At 44.7% G+C, this 25624-nt stretch overlaps 1 protein-coding gene across 3 annotated transcripts in view; it reads left to right on the top strand.

Moving 5' to 3' along the window:
• CWC27 (CWC27 spliceosome associated cyclophilin) overlaps positions 1-22498 on the top strand; it is a 183999-nt gene extending 161501 nt beyond the window's left edge. For 2 of the 3 annotated variants that reach the window (XM_067569143.1, XM_067569145.1), the window contains one exon: positions 19694-22498. In XM_067569143.1, coding sequence (XP_067425244.1) covers positions 19694-19856 — 163 coding nt within the window. In that variant the 3' untranslated portion in view covers positions 19857-22498. The remainder of the gene's footprint in view (positions 1-19693) is intronic. The other variant, XM_067569144.1, reaches the window with a different exon arrangement.
• The last annotated feature ends 3126 nt before the right edge of the window (positions 22499-25624 follow it).

Genomic DNA, 25624 nt, shown 5'->3' with positions numbered 1-25624 from the left:
TTGGCAAAAAAAAAAAAAAAAAAAAAAGTTTGTTTGGGACTCTGTATTGCCACTAAGCTGATAAAAAAAATAAACAGTAAATCTTTTTCTTTCCTCATCCTCGCCCCACACCTACTCCACACTGCCAGCATATGAATGAAATCTTGATCATTTAATTATTCTCCCACTGTTGAATGTTTGGGAGATTTTATTTGATCAAAATTGTTTTTCTGCCAAAGTTATATTACTTATTGCTAATGCTTCTAGCAGTTGTCCATGCCAGAGATATAGAGTTTTTATTTCTCCATGTCTAAGTTTATTTGGGCCAGGCATCCGTGCTTGGATTTGGCTCCTTCTTCACTTAACACATTCAGAGATGACCCGTGCTTTACTCAAGGGATGTCTGGCATTGCATTTACAGCCTCAAAATCTTATGGTTTATTTATTGCTAAACTAGTGAAAGGTGAAGAAATAATATATTTTCAGTGTCTAACAGTCCAATTTAAGTATTCCAGGTTTTGTATACCATTTTTTGCCTACATACGCTCCCAACATTATCTGGCCCTGTAACATATGTAGGCAATATGCCTTTAGCTATATACAGAATAGGGGGAAGAGGGTGCTAAACAAAATTTTGCATGTTAGGTTATGGAAACTAGAACAGTATGTAGTTTGACTGGAATGTGATTTTGTTCCAAGGAAACCCTCCCCTCTTCCTCATCCTGTGCCCCACATGATATAGTATTGCACAATTGGCTGGGTTTGTTTGGGGAGAGGATTTACTGCCATGTGAAGTATCAGGTACTGTACAGGCTGTTGCTGGAGACAGGATACTAGACTAGATGCATCACTAATCTATTCTGATATGGCAGTTCACATGTTCTTATAGTAAATGCTGTGTAAATTTTCTCTACTTTGGTACACTGGGACAAAGTCTGGAATTTACATTAGAGTATTCCATATCTATCTATTCCATTAGCACTTGCTGTCTGTATAAAACATCCCTCTTCTTTCATCAAACTACTTAATATACTTTTGTGAAGGAGGATAGGGAAATGTAGTAAATATGTTGTAGGTGTGAATTATTACTGGTAAAATAGAACATACGAATCAGATAATTTAATTTGCATAATGAGCATTCCTTGATTGAGAGTATAAGGCTTGGTCTACACTTAAAAGTTAGATTGACATAGTTACATCAGTCAGAGCTCTGAAAAAACTACATCCTTGACTGGCATAGCAATGCTGACCTCATCCCAGTGCGCACACAGCAAAGTTGATAAAAGAACACTTCAGTTTAGCTAACTTTTCTCAGGGAGGTGGTGTTACTAAAGCAATGGAAAAATCCCTTCTACCTTCCCTACGGAGTTATGCTGACATATCTCTGTGGCTATAGTCTCCATAGTGTAGAGAGCCTAAATCATTGTTTTACATGTTGGTGATTCTGAGGTCATAAAAAAAACAGAGTAGTCACATTTTTCCCATGTCTTTTGGACCTAATGGGGTTTATATGAATAAATCCCAGTAGATTGATTACTCACAACTTTAATCTTATTTTAAGAGAAAAATAGTACTTAATGATCATGTTGAGTAACGTTTTTTTTAAAAATGAGGCAACAAGCTCTAATGCATTAGTTCTTACAAAGAAAAGCTTATTTTTTCCATCAGCTTATTGTTTGTGAGCAATGAAATATTTGCAGTTTTAACCTGGAGATTACATAACGTTGTTCCAAATTCTCAATTTTAATTTTGCAAGAAATTCTTCTGTGGTGAAAACTGAGAATTCATGTCATTTGATGAAAATATCTAAGTTGACTATCATGGTAAGAATCCCTGTAAAAGTACTTGTTGAAAAAGGTGTGTACATCTTGTACGGCAGGCCCAGGCCAGTAGAAAACACACAAAAAATTATTTTTCAGGGTTCTTCCTTGATATTTTGGAGGACCCATAGATTGGTGGTGTGAGTGTTGTTGTTTCCTCCAGCATCCATTCTGGTAATGGAGTCACCAGTAACTACCATTACCATTTACTACCATTGTAGTAAAATAAACTACTTCAACCAGCAAGCCCAAGTGATGCCTGCAGCTTTAATCGGGTTATTTATACAAATGATAGATAATATCTGTTCTGCACTTCAAGAAGAATGTTCATTTAGCCTAGTCAAAAGCCTTTTCTGACTCTAAAGGAAGTACTAACAAGAGCTGTTGAGTAACTGGGCCAAATAGATACAATTAGTCATTCTTCTGACACTATATGCTAAATATTCTGAAGAGAGTTAGCTGATCTGATTTTCCTCTAGTGGTTGTAATATACAGTATTTCCTTCCAATGTGCTAATCAATGGTATGAGACATCTACTGTCTGACTTTAATATGGATATAAGTTTATTAAGTAAATTTTCAGTTTTCCTTATTTATAAATTGCAGAGATTTTTATTCCATGCCTGGGCCTTAATAATAGACCAGGATTTTTATTTTTGAATTATTTTTTATTCAGTAATAGTTTTTGCTGTTTGCATTTTAGACACTGTGCAGCCTTTTAGTTCTACTAATTAGGTTTCCGCTTATCGCCATTTTTGTACTGTGTCAAAGTCTATTCCCTTTTAAGTAAGTATACCCAATTTGCTTTTCTTAATATGCGCTAAGCTCTTTAGGTTTTGCAGAAGTAGTGTCCTCCAAAAGTGTTTAAATTGCACCTTTATCTAGACTGAAATTGTAATGACAATTGAAGGTGATTGCTGTGATTCAGTTTTATAATGATCCTCTGGGGTCAGTCTAAATCAGAAAAATATATGCTAGCGCCATCTACTAAATTAAGATCAATTTGTGAACGAGCTATGTTTGTTTAAAAGAGGTGAAATTATGCAGTATTGTCTTGGGATGTGGAATAATAAAGCCAGTTCCACAAGTTAATCATTATATATAGAGAACTAAAAATACAATGATTTTGGTTTTAAATTCTTTTTCAATGTATCTTATGATGATTTTCTCAGTATTATCTTCAGTTTTCATTCTGTCTTAGCATTAATTCAATATTTAGAAAAGCACACTATTCCAGAGGTGTTGGAAATGTTTTTCTAACCAATCCAGGACATGTGGTACTTACCAGGATTAATATTTTTAACTTCTTTATGTAGTGACTGGCAATTAGAATTCTGCTCTTTCTGAGCAAAAGAACCTTAATTCATGCTTTTTAAAGGAAGTTGTCAATTTAGTGAAGCTGAAGTGAGGGAGATGGAAGGTTCTGTGACAGCACAAGTACTTGGAGGAGAGCAGAGGTAGTCTGATAGTGGGGGGGAAATGAGTAAAATGGGAGAAAGGAACACAGCAATGGGCAAAGGTGAAACTAAGGACAGTGTAACAAGACAGATACAGTAAAATCAGTTGGCAGTGATCAGTTAAGTCACCAATTGAATTATGTGACAGTAGATAATTAGTGACAGTGAATTGCAAAACTTATGGAAATGACAAGATGATGACTGGTAAAATATGTCCATGATGTAAGGAAATGTGATTTAGTGAGAGACCGTAGAGCCTCTGTAGTGACGGAATGTGCTATTAGGGTAGAGGCTTTCATAGCTTTGTATGGTGGATGGATGGACAGAGCAGCAAGTCCTAGGTAGCTGCATGGGGACATTGTTTATGTGAGCCACTTGGTGGGGTAAAAACTAATGAGATCACACTGAAGCAGTGTTCAAGTTTGGAGCATCTATTTGTCTAGATACTTATACAGCCCCCGTTAGTACTGTAGTATCTAAGCCCCTCCAAAGTACTTAAAAACAAAGATTAGCAATAACAGTCTCTCTCTTCACTGCTTTTAGGAAAAATAGTGTAATTATTTTAGGGAGCAGGTTGTTTGTGGGGTGGGTGGGTGGGTGGGTATAAATAACAATTTTCATTCTTTTTATCCTTTTCTTTGGCTTTTTTCTTCCATTTTATTTACCATTATTTGCATTTTGGTCAGCTTCCTTTTAGTCTCTTTGTTTTTGTTACTCATTCTTATTCTCTCTCTCACTCACACACACACACACACGAGTGAATGGCATAATACCCAAACCTAAATGGATAGCTAGATAATGTTAAGATATGACAAATGAGAAACGGTGATGGAACTTCGCTAGAGTCTTCTGTTGCAAAGCACAATAGTGGTAGTTACAGGGGGCATTTTGACTATCCCAGTAAACTAGGGCTGTGCCTACACTCAGATTTGTGTACAGTTCTTCCACTGTTGCTGTAGCATCAGATCAGCTCCACTGGTACTAGCAATAGTGGAACACTAGTGTATACCGGCAGCAAGAGCAGTTGTAAGAGACTTGTTCTTAGCTGTGGTACATCAGCTTAGAGAGGAGGGGCTGCAGGCTTAGTTTTGTTTTACAATTTATATAACATTTCCTCCTTTAAAAGCTTGCTGGTTTTTCACATTTCTTTTGCCATTCTGATTTGTATTTTGTTTGTTTTTGTGTCTCAGTCCTTTGTTTCATCTTATTCTCTTTCCTTGATTCGAATTCTTTGCTTGTTTTCAGTTTTTATTCTTTTTATCTTTTTCTTTGGCTTTTTTCTTCCATTTTATTTACCATTATTTGCATTTTGGTCAGCTTCCTTTTAGTTTCTTTATTTTTTTACTCATTCTTATGATCTTTTTTCCATTCTTTACCTTTCTTCCTCAATTTATTTTTCTTTTTTTGTCTGTTCTGTTTCTCCTCTTCTTGTGCCACCCGTTACTCTGCTGGAAGTGAAAAGTGTGCCAGTGAGTTCATTCTTCCAGAACAGCTAACATTTTTTTCCTAGGGGGAGAAACCTCTTTTCCTTTGATCTGTGGACTTACTCATCTGTTTTGTCTGTCTGTTCATATGAGCTACAATTCTATCTACTGGCTATTTGTTATGAGGGTGACGGGAAGAAAGTGTTGCAACTCTCTGTTATTCATGCTTGTACTTCTTGAATACACTGATTTCACACATTTTCAATAAAGTTTTATATTATAAATGGCATAATTTAAAGAAAGGGGAAACACCCAAATATCACTCTGAAAAAAAAGTAGCATTTTGCTTGTGATCAGTGATGGACTGAAGGAACATAAACAGTAGAAGAAAATGAAGGTCCGTCTTAGATTGTACCTAACGAATTATTTGGAAATCCTTGCAGTTACATCCAAAAGCATACTTAAAAAGTGATCTGAACATCATAAACCCCAGTTGTCTTCTCTTTTAACATCACTGACCCAATGAACTGACAATCCATATAAAATATAGTGATGTTGCTTTAGAATATTTGTGTCTTTGGTATTTATTGTAATATAATTCATTATGATGAACTCATTTGATCTAAGTATGTAAGTGATTTGTAGTTTTTGTACATGTTCTAGGTGTGTATATGTCTATTAGTGGGAGTTTGATAACTCTCAGACCTATATTAGAATGAGAAATTTGAATGTGAAAAGCTGTGCCTTGCTTATTCAGTGCTTCTTAATACCAGAAGCAAGAGCCACATTGTTAGCCAGTCTATGTTTTGTATATGCACCTACTTTTTGGTAAAATTAATATTTGCTTTCAGCTTCAATAGATATGCAATGGCTGAATTTTGACATGCAAACGTTTTTGTGCACAAATTTTTAAGGCCCTCAGAATGAAAGAGGGCAGAACATGTTCCTCTCACTATTTGCAGCTGAGTTCTTCACGGGAGTACATGCTGCAAACTGAGGGTGGAGTTCTGCAAGCAACAGAAATGTATAAGACATAGAAGAGAGAGAAGTGCACATGCAGGGGGTAACTGTTTTGTAAATGTGGTTTTGTTGGTAACAGTGTAACATATGTTCTCTGTTTTGCAAAAACAATGAGAAAAATATTAGCAGTAAAATTATAGGAAAATGCCTTTACTTGCCTATTACACAAGGTGGGGTTGCTCAGCAATTCTGGAAACCTTTAATGTGTCTCAAGATGACCATCTTCTATAATCTCCTCACTTTACTTAAGGGACTGGTTCAAGGCAGACTTTCAAGTTGCTATCCACCTGAAATGGAGCACCTATAGGGACACTACTTGAAGAAGAAATGGTTACTCACCCTGTGCAGTAACTGTAGTTCTTCAAGATGTGTGTCCCCGTGGGGGCTCCTCTACCCACCCTCTTTCCCCTTTGTAGGTGAACCACCCTCAGTTCCTTTTCAAACCAGTCATCCCCTAGGGAACAACTGGAACACACTCCTATATAGCCTCGGTGTCTCCATTTGCATGTGTAGGATGCATGCCCAGCCAAAAGGACACAGTTAGCTAGAAATCTCCAATCCCCCGTGAAGTGTATGAACACCTGAAGGAAGGGCCAGTATAAATGGCTGGCCTAGCAGCTCTGTCAGGGAGAAGCTGCCACCGCAGGCAGACATGTCTTCTCAGAGGCTGCGGTCTAGGCCTGACCCAGGCCCTGCAGTTGTCTGGAGCAACCACCCACCGACCGGAGCCTCCGAAGCCTGCCTGGCTTGCCGGGTCTGAGTGACTGGATAGGGCCGCCAAGCCCTAGTGATTGGGTAGGGCCACCAGGCCCTAGTAGCTGGGACAAACCACCCGAGACTCCTGGGTGGGAAATACCCCGAGGTCAGCCCTGACCTGGAAGAGCTACCTGATGCCGGGGACCTCCTGGAATTGACTGAACCCTGTGGACCGGAGGAACCCCTGCGACCTGGAGGAGCTGCCCTCCGCTGATGACACAGAGGAGGGACTTGTGGGTCTGCTGCTCGCCGAATACCCCAGCATCCCAGAGGAAGACAACTACCTGCAGGTACCCGGGGACAGGGTGGGAGGAAGTGGCCCAGGGACAGCTGACTAGCAACTGGCTGAGGCAGGGGCTAACCCCTGTCAGCGTGTTATGGTTGGATCCCCGCTGACTCAGTGGCAAATAGCTTTGCCACTGATAGGGCCCTGGACTGGGCTGGGATGCAGTGGAGTCAGGTGGGCCTGCATCCCCCTCCTCCCTTCCCCTGCAAGGCTGCGGGCTCCAGACTATTTTGCCTGCCCCGCCCTGCCTGAGGGCCAGGGGCTATAGACTGCTTGCCTCCCCCACCTGTGGGAAGGCTGGGGGCTATAGACTGCTTGGCCCTCCCGCCTGTTGGAAATCCAGGGCTACAGACCCCATATCAGCCCTGCCCTATGGGAGGGCCGGAAGGCTACAGACTGGGAAGGAAGCCCGCCCCACTGGGAGCCGGGGCTAAAGACTTGTAACCGGCACTGTTTATTCCCCTAGAGCAAGGCGCTGTGGCCTTCCTCGGAGCCTGAGCCCGAGGAAGGGCCTCAACGCTCTGGCCGGACTGTGCCACCGGCTTACAGTGCTACAGGACTCTTGTTGTTTTTGCTGTATACAGTCTAACATGGCTACCCCTCTGAGTCTTATTACACAATCCTGTAAACACTTAGAGCATGTCTACATGGCAATTTAGTTTGCACTGAAGTGATGCACACTAGTAGGTATATGTGACAGGGCACATTTGCCCCATACTGGTTCTCTGAGGATTAACTCTACCCTGTGGGCTGAGAAGGCCAGCTCCCTCAACCCTGCTGGGCATGCTCCAGCTGCAGACTGGGTATAAGAAGGAGCAAAGCAGCTCAGTTATGGCTGGCTGCTGAAGGGGGAACATGCGGACTGCCAGCTTTCTCCCGGGAGCTGCGACAGGCTCCGAACCCAGAGCTAAGGCATGAAGAGCCCCAGGCAGATTCCAGGCTGTCAGACAAACCCTGAGAAGGAACCAAGCTGCCAGGAGCTTCCCTGGCTGAGGCCCCTGGGAATCATGGAGCAGCGCCACAGAAGACAGGGTAGGAAGTAGCCCAGGGGACATAAACATTGCTGCGGTGGGAGAATCAGGGAACCGATCAATGTGTTTCGGGAGGATCCCCACTGATTCGGTGGCAAGTACCCATCCCACTGCCAGGGCCCTGGGCTGGGGCTTAGAGAAACAGGGAGGGCCCGAGCCCCCATACCCAGGCACCACACACCCATAGGTGATACTTCACTTCCCCAACATGCCAATAGGCCACATTATACCACAGAGGTGGGTGACTTTATTGACTCCAGCCATTAGGCTACACTGCTCTGATAGGAAGGGCCACTTTATTGACTCTGCCCCTTAGGCCTTGCAGCCTTGTGAACCACAGCCATCCTACTGATTCTGGCTACTAGACGGTCCTACCCTGTGTAACAGGGCCAACATATTGACTCTGGCCATTAGGTCATACAGTTCCGAGAGAGAGAACAGCCACATTGACTTTAGCCGTTAAGTTGCACCCCCTTAGGCTAAGAGAGTTAAGATACATAGCTGCAGAGCTAAGCAACTCAGACCCACCCCAAACGGGGGACGGGCAAGTTTGCCCTGCAGCAGTGTGCAATATGTAAGTCGCATGAAGAGTGTACAAACTGGACAGCTGTGCCCTCTTTTAGTTTGCATTGGCATTTCGGGTGGAAATTCCATGGTTCTTTGCATCACTGCTGGCCTCTGCATTCTGGGAATTTTTCTGTTGAACATTTCAGGATGTAAAATGGAAGTCAGTGGAATTCGGGGACTTAAGTGTCAAACTCCAAAAATCCTATGGTCCCCCTCCCTTTGTCCCATGTTTCCTCTCTTTCTGGTTCCAAGGAGGGATGGGTTTTTGGACCGAGGGGAAGATGTGGCGGAGACCATGAAGGAATCGAGCAGTGTTTGGATGGCTAAAGGCAGAGAAACCATCCATAAGTGGGAGAAAGACACTGAGCACTGCCAGGTGGACTCAAATGGAGGAATGGGCAAGGCCCAAAAGCTGAAGGTGAAAAAGGTAATTGAGGACGGTGGATATGGAAATGGAGTGAAGGTGGTGGTGGTGGCAGGACGCACATGGAGTGAAGTGTCTCCATTTGGCTTGGTACCACTCTCTGGTAGATGGGCACCTGTTCTGTGGGAAGACGTTACGCACTGGTGTGGAGCGCAAATTGTCTACTCACAGCCCCATCCACATACCAGCCGTGAGGTGAAGAGGGTCCGGGCTGAGGTATTGGATCTGACTGTGCCTGTGTGAGAAGATTTGTGAGGCAGAGGAGGTGGATCTGAGGTTAAGTGGAGAGGTGGAGGGGGTCAGTGAACTAGTATTTGTTCCGACAGGTTAGTGATCCCCCAGAGTCAATAATAAGTCAGTTAGGGAATAAATGAGTTTTATTATAAAACCGGAGTAATATAGATTTTTAACTAGTTATACTCATCTAAACAAACAATTAACTATAAAATATAGACTAATATAAAAGGATATAAAAACAATTAAGCACAAAACATAAATTGATATAAGAAAGTATTAGACAGACAACTAACTATAAAAACCTAAACTAATATTAAACAGACAGTGGTTCCCTGCCTGGGAATCAAACCCTGGTCTTCTACGTAGCAGACAGGGAGACTTACCACTATGCTACACAGACAATTAGTTAATTACAGGGCACAGAAGGGGGGTCACACAGACGGTTAACTACAAGGCACAGAGGACAGTTAACTACAAGACAGAATGCTTTTACACAGACACAGAGATTTCACACAGACAGTTAACTGCAAGACTCAAACGGGCAGTTAAACAGACAACGTAGCTGTAAAATACAGACTGATAGTTAACTCCTCACCATACAGGCTAATATCCACAGCATTATTCGATTCGATTCGGCCGGCAAAAAGACGTTTCGCGCTCGGGGGGGGGGGGAACACGGGAGCGGGAGAGTCTGGGACCAGATGATCAGGCTGGTTGCGATGAGGCTCTTGGCGGAGGCTTGGAAAAGACCCCTCTTTATGGACTAAATGGGACATGAAGGGTTAACTGATTGGTCAAGAAATATGATATGGGCTTTGTGCCAGCACTGGATTGGCTGGGGGACACTTGCAGTTTTCCTGGTTGCTGGGGAGTTTCGTCTCCCATGGTCAGTTACATTCCTCATATATGACGTGGGAGCCAAAGGTGCAGCCGATTCCATGGTTACGCCCTAATAAGGTCAGGTCGTGGGTTGACTGTTAGCCCAAATGGATGGGGAGAGGTGCGAGGGGGGGTCATATGCAGGAATTCGTCCTGCAACAGTATTGGTGAGGCTAAAAGGGGGCTATGAGGAGGAGGACTGTTCAATCCCATCTCACTTTGCGCAGAACTTGCAGGAGAAGCGGTATGGCTGGGAAGGCATAGTGGAGTCCTGGTGTCCAAGGAGGATAAGTGCATTCCTTTGGGAGCCTTGCCCCCAAGTGCGTCCCTGGAACAGAAGAGGGGAAGGTTGTGGTTGGTCGCAGTGGTGAAAAGATCAGAGCGGCGTGCCCCAATGATGAAAGATGGAGCGAAAAGTGGAGTTGTGGAGTTCCCACTTGTGGTTGTTGTGAAAGGAGCAACCCAATGCCAAGGAGCGGGATGCCATGTTTGTTGTGTCAGCCACAGCTTGAAGGGACACCTTGACTACTAGCTTACCCTTGTCAATGAGGGACTTAAATTCTGCTTGCTTGTCCTCACCTGAAACACGACCAAGTTAGAGTATGACAGGAAGTCATACTTTGCCAGTGTAGCTTGATAACTGGCAATACGTAATTGTAGACCTGCCGATGAATAAACTTTGCGCTCGATCAGGTCAAGCTTCTTGGCTGCTCGATCTGGAGGGTGGTCTTAAAGTGCTGCTGTTGTCACTTGGACCATGAGAAAATTCAGTGGTGGGAGCATCATCAGGAAGTTCATGTCCTTAGGAGGGACAAAGTAATGCCGTTCTGTCCACTTGGATGTCAGGATACAGGATGCCGGGGCATGCCAGACAGCCTGAGTTGGCTGAAGAAGTGCACTGTGGAGGGGGAGGGCGGTGTGTGAGGGCCCAACTGGTTGAAGAATGCCCAGAAACTCATCCTGGGGGTCCTGCACATCTTCAGCCAGGAGGGCCCCTTCCATGCAATGGAGGCAGTTCTGGTATTGGCCCTGGTCGTCCAGTGGTGAAAGAGAAGCCGGGATGACACCTCATCTGGGAATAAAGAGGCCCCAATTGCGCTTGGCAGTGCTGATGGTGCCGAAGGCATGGTGGTATGCCAGGGTTCTTTATAGATCAAGGGAGGAGACGTGTAAATGGGCAAAGGCCAGCAATGATGAGGCAGCAGTGCTCCGTGGCTATGATAGAGCATGCCAGCAAAAAAGGGAGGGTCTGGTTTGGGAAAGGCGGTTCCATCAGAGCGGGCGAAGCCGGTGGTGTGAAGAGGCCCTGCAATGAGGTCCCCATCTGTGGGGCTGATGGCACAAGCATAAACAGAGCAGGACGTTGACAAAGGAGCAACTGTTCGTCCCCAGGGGATGGAGGTTGCATGATCCCTAGCGATCTAGAATGCAACGGGGGGCCACCATAGGCTAGAAGCAATTTGGTTGTAGGTGTAAGGGGAGATAATTGGCCAGGCATGCATGAAACAAGGTGTGAGAAGCTGGACAGACCCAGCGGTGTAGATGGAGCCGGGGACGAAGGCAGTGGCTGAAGACAATGCCAGTTGGTCTCGGCAGTGCTTACTCTTGTGCGCTGTCTTGGACTTCTTGGGAGATGGAGCAGCCAGATCAACATGCAACTTCTCACTCGGCCTGCTGCAGCTTGGGGAGGCAATGCTGTGTTTAGGGGTGGTCCTTCTCGGGGAGCTGTCCTTGTGCCCATGCCTGTGCTTCTTTTGAGCATGTTGGGGCTTCATCGGTGGTGCTGGTGCCTTTCTGGTCGGAGAAGTGCTCACTAACGGTGAGGCTGGGCACTCCAGTGGATCCGTCAATGCCACGCTCGAGTGCGCACACAGGAACATTGTCTCCTCCATGATGCGCTTATGGAGTTGAAGTTCTCAAGCCTCAAGGGTCTGCGGTGGAAAGGAGCTGCAGATGGAACAGCGACAATGATGTGGGCTTCACCAAGGCAGTAGAGGCAGCGTTGGTGCTCGTCACTCACTGAGGAGCACGGGCATGAAACACAGTTTTTAAAACCAACTGGCTGGGGCATAGTCCCCTGCAGTGGATGGGATGCTCAACCCAGGGCAAAGTAGCAGGACTAACAACTAACTATTAACTGCAAATGAAGAACTATATACAACTAACTGTAAAACAGTCTTATTCAGAAAAAGAGAAGCTACACAGTTCAGAAGAACGAGGAGGAAGAGGGGTTCTGACTCTAGCCATGTGGCCGAAAAGGGTCACTACCAGGACGCCTCTCAGTGCTGTATAAAAACCAAACAGCTAAGGAAACTATACAAAGACAGCAGGGATGACAGAAGAAAATCAATCACTGGCCATCTGACCTGTCCATTTTTTGAGGATGTGGATAAGCATTTTTAGCTCATGTGACACAATAGAGCCCAGTGGCCTTACAGAGACTCAAGTCGAAGAAAGATATGATGAAGAGGATAGTGAAGAGATCTCCCCGAAAAGCCAGGATTTTTTCAGAGCTTGTGACCCACAGAGTAACCATGCAGGAAGCCAGCGGAATCCCATCTTCGGACACAGGAAAAAGAGCCTGCAGATCCTGTCAAGGGGACCTCGGCATGTAAGTAACACGTATGTAAGTAACAACATGTAAGTAACATGTTTACAAAATGGCAACTGGTCTAGCTAATCTTTTGGCTTCTGTCATAAGTTGAGGCCCTGACCATGGGCTCTTTTCAAACCAATGCCATGCCATGCCATGCCATGCAATGGGGGCACTTATCCATCTACTAATTCCTTTCTTTCTCCCCCATCTCTCTTGCCCAGTGATTGTTTCCCCTCCCCCAATCCTCTGGATAATACAGGGTATTGGGAACACCAATAGATGTTCCCTTTGTATGCCTGCAGCTGTGCTCCCCGGGGTCATTCCCTGCCCTAGCACAAGCCAGTGACAACACCATCATGTGATCACTGAGGACAAGAAGAGGCAAAGGCAAGATGTTCACTCTTCTAAGAATAGGAACCACCGCCCATCCACCATGCACTGTATTTGAATTGTAAACTTTTTTCAATTTAAATCTGTGTGTGTGTGTGTGTGTGTGTGTGTGTGTGTGGGGGGGGGGGGGGGGGGGTGGCGTTAATTGCTAGCAAAATTTGTAATGTATTTCAAGTTTTATTCTTGACTGTACAAAAGACAACACACAGCTATTATCCGGATCAGTGGAGTACACACAAGTAAACAGACAGGTTGGTCACAGACACTCGCAAAGAAGTGTGGTATAGCAGTTGGAGGGCTGTCAAAGTTGTGTGCAGCAGCATTATGTCTACATGATCAATAATCTGTACTAATTTAATTTGCATCAAACTTACTGAGTGTACTGCCGGCACCGGCCTCGACTTGGCACCGACAAACATCGCCGGCACCAAGGAGGAAGAAGGTGTGTGCGGAGCGCAGATACTCCCCTGCACTGTCAGTATGGGAAGGGTCGAGTACAGAGATGCACCGAACTCGGCCCATTGAGACTCTTTCTCCGGTGCCTGCATCTTTGCTCAGGGAGCCTCCCCCGACTCCTGGAAGTGGGAGAATGCCTCTGCCAACACCGTCAACACCGGCCCCGAGGAGTTCGCCCGCACCGAGGCAGCACAAAACCTGGTCGCCATGGGAGGACCTGGCACCATGCAGTCCATGACACGGAACCCAGTCGCCAGAGTCCGGCTCGGCACCATGGAGTATGGAGCGGTGCCAGTCTTGGTCACCAAAAGCCAAGTGGCACCGGAAGCCATTGGTACCAAGACGACGCTCCGGTACCTCTATCTCTTTGGAGCGCGCCTCCAGTCATCGGCACCGCTCTCGGCGACGGAGGTGGTCCTCATCATCCTCTAGGTTGGAGGTGTCAAGAGGGCGGTCCCCTGCACGGAAGGGCACCCGGGACCGAGGACGTGCACGGCACTGCCAGCCTAGTGGCTCGGGGTTTCCCAGGGGGGACAGTCGTCAGGAGAGCCGACACCCCCACAAAGCATCAGCCTGTGGCGCAGTCAGTTCCGGGTTGGCACCAGGGTCAATGGCTGCAACAATGGCTTTACTGGGCCCATGGGGTATCCAGATGGGGCCGGGGCCCCAGCCATCCTGTCATCGGGGGTACAATCCATGCCTCCGGCAGAGGAGAAGGCCCATAGACACCACTTCTCAGACAAGGAGTCGAACCCCATGGAGAGACCCTCAACGGGTGCAACCATTCGTCAGGAGGGGGAGCACCTGTAGGACACGCCTCGGCAGTCTCCTGGGACCACATGGTGCCACTGGAGGATTTCAGGGTGCACCAGAAGTTGCTCAAGAAGGTGGCTGCCAACTTGGGGCTGGAGGTTAAGGAGTTGGAAGAGGCCAATGATAGCCTCTTTAATGTGCTGGCAGCGCTGCCCCAGCGAGAGTGGACCCACCAGTCCACGAAAGGGTCCTCAAAATCATAAACGCCCTGTGGCAAACCCCTTCCTCAGTCGCCCCTACGTCAAAGATAGCCAAGAAAAAGTATTATGTCTTGGCCAAAAGGGTTTGAGTATCTGTTCACTCACCCCGCCCGGGAACCCTAGTGGTAGACGCGGCCAACCAGCGGGACAGGCAAGGTGAGCCAGGGTCTACTCCCAAGAACAAAGACAACAAAAAGCTGTATTTGTTTGGGAGAAAGGTTTATTCCACGGCAAGCCTGCAGTTCAGGATTGCCAATCATCAGGCCCTCCTCGGTAGATATAATTTCAACTTGTGAGACTCCCTCAGGTGGTTCACTGAGGCCCTACCTCAGGACCACGCTGCAGACTTTACCACCATCATGGAGGAAGGAGCTAGGGCAGCGCTCCAGCTGTCCAGTGATGCTGCTGCCTGGGCGGGTAGGGCCATAGCCTCCGCCATCTCCATGAGAAGGTGCTCATGGCTGCAATCCTCGGGCCTGTCCCAGGAGGTGCAGCAATTGATTCAGGACCTCCCCTTAGATGGGTTGGCCCTATTCTCTGACCAGACCAATGCGAAGCTGCACGGTCTGAAGGACTCCAGGGCCACGCTTCACTCCCTGGGCCTGTACACGCCCCAGGCTTCCAAGCGTCAGTCACAGCCCCAGGCGCAGCAGCAGCCAAGGCCTCCATCTAGGCCCTTTCAACCTTATAGAAATAGGGACAGGAATAGGGGGTTTAGAAGAAGGAATCAGCCCCCCATCTTGTCCTCAGCCCCCCAGCAGGGCCCCTGAGGGGGTCAGGCAACTGGAGAAGACAGTTTTGATGGTGCGCCCGAGGGTGGTGCCCTGACTACTCTCCTGGATCTGCCCCACCCCTTCCTAAAAAGGTTAAGGCCTTTCTATCCCAAAAGGGCAAAGATCACTTCGGACCGCTGGGTCCTTGGGATAGTTTCAGGGAGCTATGCCCTGCAGTTTTCATCTACCCCCACCATCAACCCTCCCCCTACGTCCCTCTTCAGGGACCCCGCTCGCGAGCAACTCTTCTTGCATGAAGTGGACACCCTCCTCAACATAGGAGCGGTGGAAATGATCCCTCAAGACAGAAGGGGGAAGGGGTTTTATTCGAGATACTTCCTCATCCCCAAGGCGAAGGGGGGTCTGAGACCCATATTAGACCTGCATCGTCTAAACAAATATGTCAAACGACTCAGGTTTCGCATGGTTTCCCTAGCCTCCATAATCCCTTCCCTGGATTCAGGAGACTGGTATGCTGCCCTCGATCTCAAGGACGCATATTTTCATATATCTATCCTCCCCAGCCACAGGTGTTTTCTTCACTTCATGGTGGCTGGCTCCCACTACCAATTTACAGCCCTACCCTTTGGCCTATCTTCGGCTCCAAGGGTGTTCACCAAATGCATGGTGGTAGTGGCTGCCCACCTGGACGAAAGGGTGTGCAAATTTTTCCTTACCTGGACGATTGGCTGATCAGGTCTCCCAGTGACTCCTTGCCTATCTCTCGATCACAGCCTAGCTTATCTTCACTTTCCACATCCTGTATGTCCACCTCAATGCTTGTTCTCCTTGCCAGCCAACTACCCCTCAGTTCTATGGCTTACAGGTCCCAAGTGCAGGAGAGCATGACCCTCTCTTGCTCCACGTGCAGCAGTCTGGGACTGCTCATAAACGAGCAGAAGTCCACACTAACTCTAGTGCAACGTTTAGAATTCATTGGGGCCACCCTGGATGCTTCCCTGGCCAGAGCCTTCCTGCCTCAACCACGTTTCGAGGCGATGGTCTCTATCATCTCCCAGCTGTACCAATGTCCCACGACAACAGCCAGGCACTGCCTACAGCTATTAGGCCACATGGCGGCCTGCACGTATGTAGTGAGACTAGCTCGCCTGAGGCTCAGACTGCTTCAGTCATGGTTTGCCTCGATTTTTGTGCCAAGCAGACACCCATTGGATCAGGTGGTCACAGTTCCCCCGCCTGTCCTAGCCTCCCTAAACTGGTGGCGGACTCCCAAGGCAGGGTTGAAGGGCATTTTATTCAGGGAACTTGTCCCATCGGTCACCCTGATCTCCGACGCCTCAGATATGGGATGGGGAGCCCACATCAGTGCCAACCTAGGCACTCAGGGGCTTTGATTAGGGGAGGAGAGGCGCCTGCACATCAATGTGAAAGAGCTGAGGGCCATTCGCCTAGCGTGCAAGGTGTTCCTCCAATTTCTGACAGGCAGAGTGATGCAGGTGCTGACAGACAACACCGCAGCCATGTTTTACATAAAATGGCAGGGGGGAGCGCGCTCCTCGGCCCTCTGCGAGGAAGCTATCCATCTGTGGAACTTTGCTGTGAGGCACGATTTCCACTTGACTGCCTCTCACCTCCCTGGAATGAGGAACGACGAGGCAGATCGCCGCAGCAGGTCGATTCTACCCCGCCACGACTGGTCGTTGCACCCGGAGATAGTGACTACGATCTGCCACAAGTGGGGTGTTCCCCAACAGGACTTATTCACATCGGCCTGGAACACGAAGTGCCAGAGGTTCTGCTCGCTCCGGGGTCGTGAGACTGGGTCAATTTCCAACGCATTCCTTATCGACTGGACGGGGACCCTCATGTACGCGTTCCCACCCATTCTGCTCCTGCCCAAGGTCCAGCTGAAAATAAAGAGGGACAAGGTGGACGTTATATTCATCGCCCCGTCCTGGCCGAGACAGTACTGGTTCAGCATACTGCTGGACCTTTCGAGCGCTCCACCCATGGAGCTCCCGAGGCGGCATGACTTTCTCTCCCAGGACCATGGTCGCCTGTTGCACCCGGACCTGGACTCCCTGCACCTCATGGCCTGGAGGCTATATAGTTGATGGAGGGAGAAAGAGCCTACTCAATGCAGGTCCAACAAGTCCTGCTTGGCAGCAGGAAGCCTTCCACACAGGTCATGTATCGGGCTAAGTGGAGGCGGTTTACCTGTTGGGCAGAGTCCCGGGGTATTCCGTCGAGCCTCTCGCCTACACAGGCGATCCTGGAGTACCTGCTTCAGCTAAAGCTCCAGGGTCTGACGTTGGCCTTGTTGAAGGTTCACCCGATGGCCATTTCGGCCTTCCATCAGCCGCTAAAGGGAAGATCCCTGTTCTCCCATCCCATGTCAGTCAGGTTCCTCAAGGGGATGGAGAGGCTTTATCTGCAGATCCGTGACCCGGTGCCTTCCTGGGATCTCAACCTGGTCCCCTCGAGACTCACAGGGCCCCCCTTTGAACCTATGGCTTCATACCCTCTGCTCATGCTTTCATGGAAGGTAGCCTTCCTGGTGGCCACTACCTCAGCTAGGAGGCTCTCCGAGATTAGGGCCTTGACCTCAGAGCCCCCTTATACAGTATTCTATAAGGATAAGGTGCAGTTGAGGCTGCATACAGCCTTCCTGCCCAAGGTGGTTTCCCAATTTCACTGTAACCAAGATATTTTTCTCCCCATGTTTTTTCCCAAACTGCACGGTTCGTAGGAGGAGAGAAGATGGCATTCGCTGGACCTGAGATGAGCCCCTGGCCTTCTACATCAAGCGTACAAAGCCATTCCAGAAATCGACGTAGCTCTTTGTCGCAGTGGCTGACCGGATGAAAGGATCACCTGTCTCCAACCAGCACATCTCCTCATGGATTACATCATGCAACAAGTTCTGCTATGAGCAGGCAAGGGTGCCGCTTCCGGGAACCAACACAGCGCACTCAACCAGAGCTCAAGCTCCTGCAGACATCTGCAAAGCTGCCACCTGGTCATCGGTGCATGCCTTCATGTTCCACTATGCCATCGTCCAGCAGGCGAGAGAGGACGTGGAATTTGGCAGAGTGGTGCTGAGGGCAGCTCACCGGTAACTGCTATCCACCTCCAAAGGTATTGCTTGTTAGTCACCTATAGTGGAATGGACATGAGCAATCACTCGAAGAAGAAAACAAGGTTATTTACCAGTAACTGATGTTCTTCGAGATGTGTTGCTCATGTCCATTCCATAACCCACCTCCCTGTCCCTGCTGCCGGAGTTGGCAGAAAGAAGGGACTGAGGGGGCGTAGGGCTGGCAGCACCTCATATACCGCGGCATGTGTGCGGGGCTCCAGGCAGCGCCGGAGCCGCCCTACGGGATCTGTTAAGGGGAAAAAAGTTCTAGTAACCGTGCACGGAGGCGTGCATTCACCTATAGTGGAATGGACATAAGAAACACATCTCGAAGAACATTAATTACTGGTAAGTAACCTTGTTTTTTGGCTAGCCTAAAATTTCATGTTTTCTGACATCTTCCTATTAATAAGGCCAGAGTTAATCAACTCCAGGCTTTCCTGCCACTGAGTACATCAACAAGATACCTATGACTCCAAAACGTTGACATTTTCAGACCACTGGGAATTTTATTAAATGGAGAACTACCAGTATGGTCAAGTTTTTCAGTCAACAGTAGAAAAAAAAGTTGACTTGAAAAGTAGCATTAGATTTTAATCTAAGAAAAGGCTTGACAGAATTCAATTTTTATTGTTTGTAGTTTTGATGGAAAAAATCCATTTTATTTAAGCATTTTATCCATTTAAGTCTTCATGGTTGTGGGAAATTATAGAGGAGGGTGCTAGACAATAATTATTTAATGACAGTAGATGTTGACATGCAAAAGGTTAACGTTTATAACCATTAAAACACAAACTGTCAACATCACATATAATATACAGTGTAAACATACTTAAATCAAACTCTACGTTCTCAAGCAGCATTTTTCTGCCTTTGCCTCTCTGTACATTTTGATTATTAATGGAAATATTTTGTTGTGGTTGTGTCTGTATGGTGAAATCTGTTTACCAACATTTGCCAATAAAAATCTAAGCCTTCCAAGCCTATTTATGAATGAGAAAGCATGTTCAGTTTAAAGGGGAACAGTAGGACTGATGCATTCCCTCTTTACTCTTAAAGGTTGTGATTCTCTAGAAAATTCGCATTCCCTGAATTTACTGTAGGAATTTTCAATGCAAAAATAGAAATAGGCCTACAATAATGCTGACCATAGGCATTAAAGGAAGGTCCAAAATAACTAATAAGAAAACTTGGAACATACTCCCAGTTTCTGATAAGATAATAGTTAATGCATCTAGGAAGGTGCATGAAATAGAAACAAAAAAAATAACTTGAACTTTAAAATATCAAGGTTGTCTGATGGGCTTTTATTTCTAATATTAAGTGTTTTCATAAAAACGGTTACCCTGTGGTATAAAGTAGCAATAAACTCATTTTATGACCATCTCACAACAGTATGTTTTGCCAGGGATATTGTAATTACAATTTCTAATGTCACATCTTTCACTCAGCAAGTTTGAATTATGGTTTGTTTGGGTTTTTGTAGGATGTCACATGTTCTTCAATTTGAGGACAGAAGCAGAAAAGTGAAAGATGCAAGCATGCAGGATGAAGACACTTTTGAAATCTATGATCCTCGGAATCCTGTAAATAAGAGGAGAAGGAAACAAAGCCAAAAGATAATGCGGGAGAAAAAAGAAAGGAGATGAAATGAACATAAAGTTATCCAGTGCTTACTTGGAAAGTGTCTGTAATAAACCATTGGCCCTTTAATAAGTGTGATTCCTAAAAATATCACTTAACAAGTATGAAAAGGAATCTTTCAAGAACCTGTTGTCTAAGTTTGAAATACAGCTATCTTATTTGTTTATGAATTGTGCAGTAAAATAAGCAAGTGTTCTCAGTGCATAATCCAACTTTTAATGATTTTGAAATTTTATTAAATATATAATAGTTCTGCATTAGTTTTGGTCAACATTTTAATCCATGTGTAGTAATTAAATATTGAGAATATTGTAATCAGAAGGTACTGTTTTCAAGCCAGTTAAGAAAAGATATTTGCCAAAATGAAAAGGTTAAGGAATTGAAAAAAAGAATTCCCACCAGTTGTACAGGCTTTTAAAGATAATTTTTTTTTAAATATAGGATTAAATCCATTTACAGATGATTTATTTTTTTGTTTTGTTAGGCAATTGGGTTCTTCAGCTACATTGTATCACAAAGCTCAGAAGATAGATTTAAAAATTCCAGACATCCAGCACAAAGTTTACAACGTTCCTAGCTCTCTTGAAACTCAATCAAAATTTAATTTGAGGGTGTGGTTAAATTTTCTTCATTTTAAGGAACATATCCAAAAAATTACTTGGAAAGACATGATAATCTACAAATTTGGAAATGTTATTTCACAAGCTTGAGAGCATTTTAGAATCCAAATTTAAATAGCAATTAATATGGAAAGAAGAACAATAATTTAAATCACGTTTATTAAAAACAGCTTAGACTCCAGAATGAGAGCTGTTATTACCAAGTACCATTCCTTTAACTTCATCTTCATTACTTATTTGTCAGTATTGCAGGTTTATTTATTGAGATACAGAAGTTGCAAGCTTAATCTCAGAGTCTTGTTATTAAAGACTTTACATCTAGCATGCAGTAACCTTTAAGTCACCAGAGGAAGCTGAATATTTAAATAACCATACATCACACAGATTTCTCTAGCACATAATGAAAGTGTGTAAAAAACAAAAATATATCTGAAATGCCAGGCAATATAACATTTTTGGTGTATAAACATATAAACTACACATACATACAGTAAAGTAGTTGGTAATACAACTAAATAAGGGGATACCAAGGTCATTAAAAAGTGTGAGTAGATGTGTTTGCTGCTGTTGTTTTTAGAACAAGTTCAGTAGGGTATGGTGTCCTTATCAAGCTGCCACTACCAAGTTTCTTGATAGGGTCTGACGTGTGAGGTACATAAACCTGTCTTGGTGTGTTAATGTGGTCCAAATGGCAGAAGTTAGATTAATGCAGAATATTGCTTAAATGTGCTATGCAATCTCTGAGATAAGAAGAAAAAAAAACTTGGAGGTGTGAAACGAGTTCCTGGAGAAGGCTGTCAATGTCCTCCTCTTGTTCTGAGTGAATTTTATTCTATCAGGGTGTAGGCAGAGTTAAGAGGGATTACATTCTTAACACACATTCACCAAAAAAAAAAAAAAGGAGTCTAAATTCTTCGTGATCTGCTTTAGAATCTGTAATAAATTTTCTAGTGGGCTGTCATTACTACTTACTAGAAAGGAGAGAACAGCTGTCCATCCACAGTCACATACTGAGTCATGTTTGTTTATCTGTTGCTTTCCTAGGAGAGAAAATTAAAGTTTTGTAAAAATGATTATCAAATCCTCTCATTCCCCAGGGTAAAATGACTAAGCTGACATCCTCTCACTAATGCAATGGATACAGAAAGTAATTATAAATCAAAATATTGCATTATTGAAATAAATAACTATGATTAATATGCAAATGGTCTATATACATTTGATTCAGCAGGAAGCATTGATATTACCGTGCTTAACTGAAATCAGTTTCAGTGGCCTTCTTTATAGTGTCATAACTTGTGAACAGTCAAATCTTTGGAATTAAGAAGCAAGTTATATCTTAAGATGGAAAAAGAATGGACATGCTTAATACTTTATCTTAGCTTTCAATATATAGAGTTCCTGCAGATTATAGCTTTAAACAAAAGTATTAAATAGCAAAAAAGAGGTCACTGTAGGCCTACTGTATGTACTTACGAAGAGTGAAATTCACTCCTCAGCATAAGAGTTTTGTATGGAAAACTACATGGGAGGAAGAGTACATGCTAACATTATCCCACAGTGAGAAGGCTACAGAGCTGCAGTACTACTCTTCCCTCCTATAGGCCTGTAAATCCTGAGCCTCTGTTCTTCCATCCATCCCACCCTTAAAAACCTCATCTGGGGCATCTGTTTTGCTCAGAAATGGCACAGGTCTTGTCTAGCCTAAGATAAAAGGTTTGATGGTATATGCTAATATATAGCTGAATCAATCAGAGTAACTAGTTTTAAAAATACAATACAGTCAAGGCATTCTGCCTTTAATATGTGCTAAACTGATCGAGTTAAAGCCTACTGGTGAGCCTAAATTTTAAAGTTGAGCAGTTACCTCATGTTGAAGTATATAGTGCCTTGTCTACACTAGACTTTTAAAATGTTAGAACATGTAAAGTCATGATCAATTCACCTTGTTTTAAGGTGATTTTTGCTTTGGCCACTTTGAATTAAATTCCAATAGTAATATTGGATTTTCTTTCAAATAGTTTACATATATTCAGTTAATCTTTTTGTACAGTCTCACCAATTCTAGCAAAGAACTAATAAGATTCTGCATTATCCCATCAATATTGAGTCAAAACAAGAAAGGTGTGTGTGTGTGTGTGTGTATATATATATATATATAGACACACACAAACAATCTTTTAAATATATATATATATATATATATATATAGACACACACACAAACAATCTTTTAAATTCTTCTCAGGCAATAGTCTTCTAAGGAGACTCTTACGCAAAGATAGCTCAACATAGGAGTAATTGAAATACAAGTGTTGTCTCCTTCTATATTTCTTGGACAGTATTCCTTTACTGTTTTTCTTAAGTATTGGCTAAGATCATGCCACTAATATATATCATAGTCTATATACAACAGCTTCACCAAAAATTATGTTCATGGTACAGGCCAAATAAATATATTCTTTCTGGTAGATTCTTCCATATTGCAGGAGTCACAACAAAAATCATTGAGAGTTTTATTATCTTCAGGCACTATGCAGATAGTTACCGTAATCTACATATAAAAATGGGAGAAAGTAATTTAACTGCCTCAGGATTTATCCATCATTGGTATTGTGAACAGAATGGATATAGGCCCTAATTTTGCAGTTGAACCTACTTCTGTGAGGAACCCCATTGAATTCTACCTGTATGGATCTAGTTGTAGCATCAGGGACATCGTTTGAGGCTTGTAAAGTTAACTCTGATAATTGTAAAATAACTTTACAATATAGTGAACATTTTCATGACAAGTAACATTTAATATAGCTATGTAAAATCAATAACAATCTGCTATTTACAGTGAAAGCCCTTACTTCCATTACAGTAAATTATTTTTTTTCCCAAAATATTGTAGTCAGTGTGGAGCCCACTGTATATGTGCTGGTGTGCAAGGTAAGATTCTTTTGAAAAGCACTGTCCAGTGTGGCCACACGTGTGCCTTGTGTCTCCTCCTCCTCCAGTGCAAGGTCATAAAGAGTGGGGCAGCTTTGACCTTCCTTCAGTTTCTTTGCAATTCAAAGCCTGAGATAGCCGAGGACTCTGAAAAAGCAGGGATGATGGGAAAATCACAGGATCCACAGTGACTACAACATTCAAAGAACCACAGTTACTGTATAGTAACCATTACCCCCCCTCAGGATTGTGGGAATAAGAAATTCTAGCTGCATCAAACAATGATGTACTGCTCTTCCAAAATTGGCATCTGACATAGCAACTAAGTCCACGACATAGTGTTTGACAAAGGGGAGTCTCTGCTTTGCACATTTATGATATTGGTATATTTCTGACACAAGCCGAGGATGCTGCCTGAGCTCTGGTGGAGTGAGCCTTGATTCAATGGGAGACGTACAATCGGCCAAGTGGTACATTGGGTTATCCATTTTGAAAATCATGAAATGACCTGACCTTTAGAATACCCAGCCATAGCTAGAAAAAGACAAGAAACAGTTTGAGCAGTTTGATCCTGTCGACATAATAAAGTAAAGTCCTGGAACATCGAGTGTATGCAGTTTCTTTTCTGTACGTGCCAAATGGTTTCAGAAAAAAGATGGGGAGATTGACAGATTAGCTGAAACTCATCTAGGGGATGAATTTCAGGGACCGCTTTATCTATATGGAATGATGTATAGGGGAGTTCCTAAGTGCCTGAAGCTCACGCACTCTGCTGATGGACATGACAGCCACAAGGAAAACTGTGTTAAGAATGAGGTGCAAGAAATGTTATGAGGGAGGTTTAAGGGGAGGCTCCATGAGCCTTAAGCGGACTATACTGAGGTCCCAGGTTCTCTGAACAGTGGGTAAACATGTAATAGTCTTTTGATACAGTGGAGTGAGAAATGACAGCATAACTGTGCTACTGATGGCAACCTGAAATTTCAGCATGGTTTGAAGGAGTAAGTAATCTCCTCTTCTTCGCTGACTGATGGTCCCTATTGTATTCTACTCAGGGTGATTAATAAGCCGTACCTAAATCAGGGGAGGTTGCAAGCATGAAAATGGAATAATCATGAGGAGGACTGCTGCACCAAAGGAGGCATCTGCTGCTGAGTCCTGTACTAAGGCATAGTGCATTTCAAAGGTGTTAATAGAACTCCACGTGGCTGCCCTACATATGTCCTGAAGTGGCACATCCTGGAGGGAGACTGTAGTTGAAGCCTGGGCTCTCATGGAATGGGCCCTCTCCTCAGTGAGGGGAGGCAGGCCAGATAGTTGATAGTAAAGTGTAATGCAACCTGAAACCACTTGGAGATTCTTTGGGTGGAGATTGCCTGACCCCTGCTACTGCAACAGTCTGGGGGACTTCCTGGTAAGGTCTTGTCCTCTGCAGTTAGAAGGCCAAAGCCCATGAACCATCTAAGGAATGGAGTTGTCATGCCTTTGCAGATGCATTTCGCTTCAGGAAGAAAACAGGTAAACAAATGGATTAATTCATGTGAAACTGCTAGATTACCTTTTGAAAGGATTTGGGATGGAGGTGCAAGGAGAGACTAAGAGACTATATTTGAGGAAAATTGTGAAAGGGGGATCCACCATCATGGCCCCCACGTTGACCAACCCTCCTCCCAGAAGTGATAGCAACAAGGAAGGCAACATTCATGGAAAAGAGGGACATCAAGCATGATGCCAACAATTTGAAGGGTGGTTTTGTTAGAACTAGGTTCAGATGCCACTGAGGAGCGATGGGTTGGATGGATGGGAAGATTTTGATGAGGGCCTTCCAAAACCTAACAGCAGGTGTGTAAAGACAGAGAGTGCCTTCCATGGGGAAGGGAGGAGAATGTGCTAATCAGCACTAAGTGGACTTTCAGAAAGTTGAGGGAGAAACCCAATGCCTTCAAGGACAGGAGGTAGCCCAGTGCGAGGGGGATCCTCAACGACCCTGGGGAAAGTCCCTTTTGTTGTGCCCAGGAAGCAAAGCATTTCCACTTGGCCTGGTAGTAGTGTCTAGTGGATTCTTTCCTATTGTTGGAGAGAATCTCTTGCATGGCTGAGGAGCAGGCCCATTCTAGAGTAGATGCCAATCCAAATAGCATGCTCTGAGGTGGAGTGCCTGTGAATTGTGATGTCTGATCTTGCTGTTGTACTGAGTCAGCAGATTGGGGAAGGTGGGAA

This window comes from Emydura macquarii, unplaced genomic scaffold, assembly GCF_026122565.2.
Source record: "Emydura macquarii macquarii isolate MOO-44397 ecotype Brisbane River unplaced genomic scaffold, CSIRO-AGI_Emac_v2 contig_2897, whole genome shotgun sequence".
NCBI lineage: Eukaryota > Metazoa > Chordata > Testudines > Chelidae > Emydura > Emydura macquarii.
Note: the sequence above shows the minus strand (reverse complement) of the source record. Positions and strands in the feature narration are given on the sequence as shown.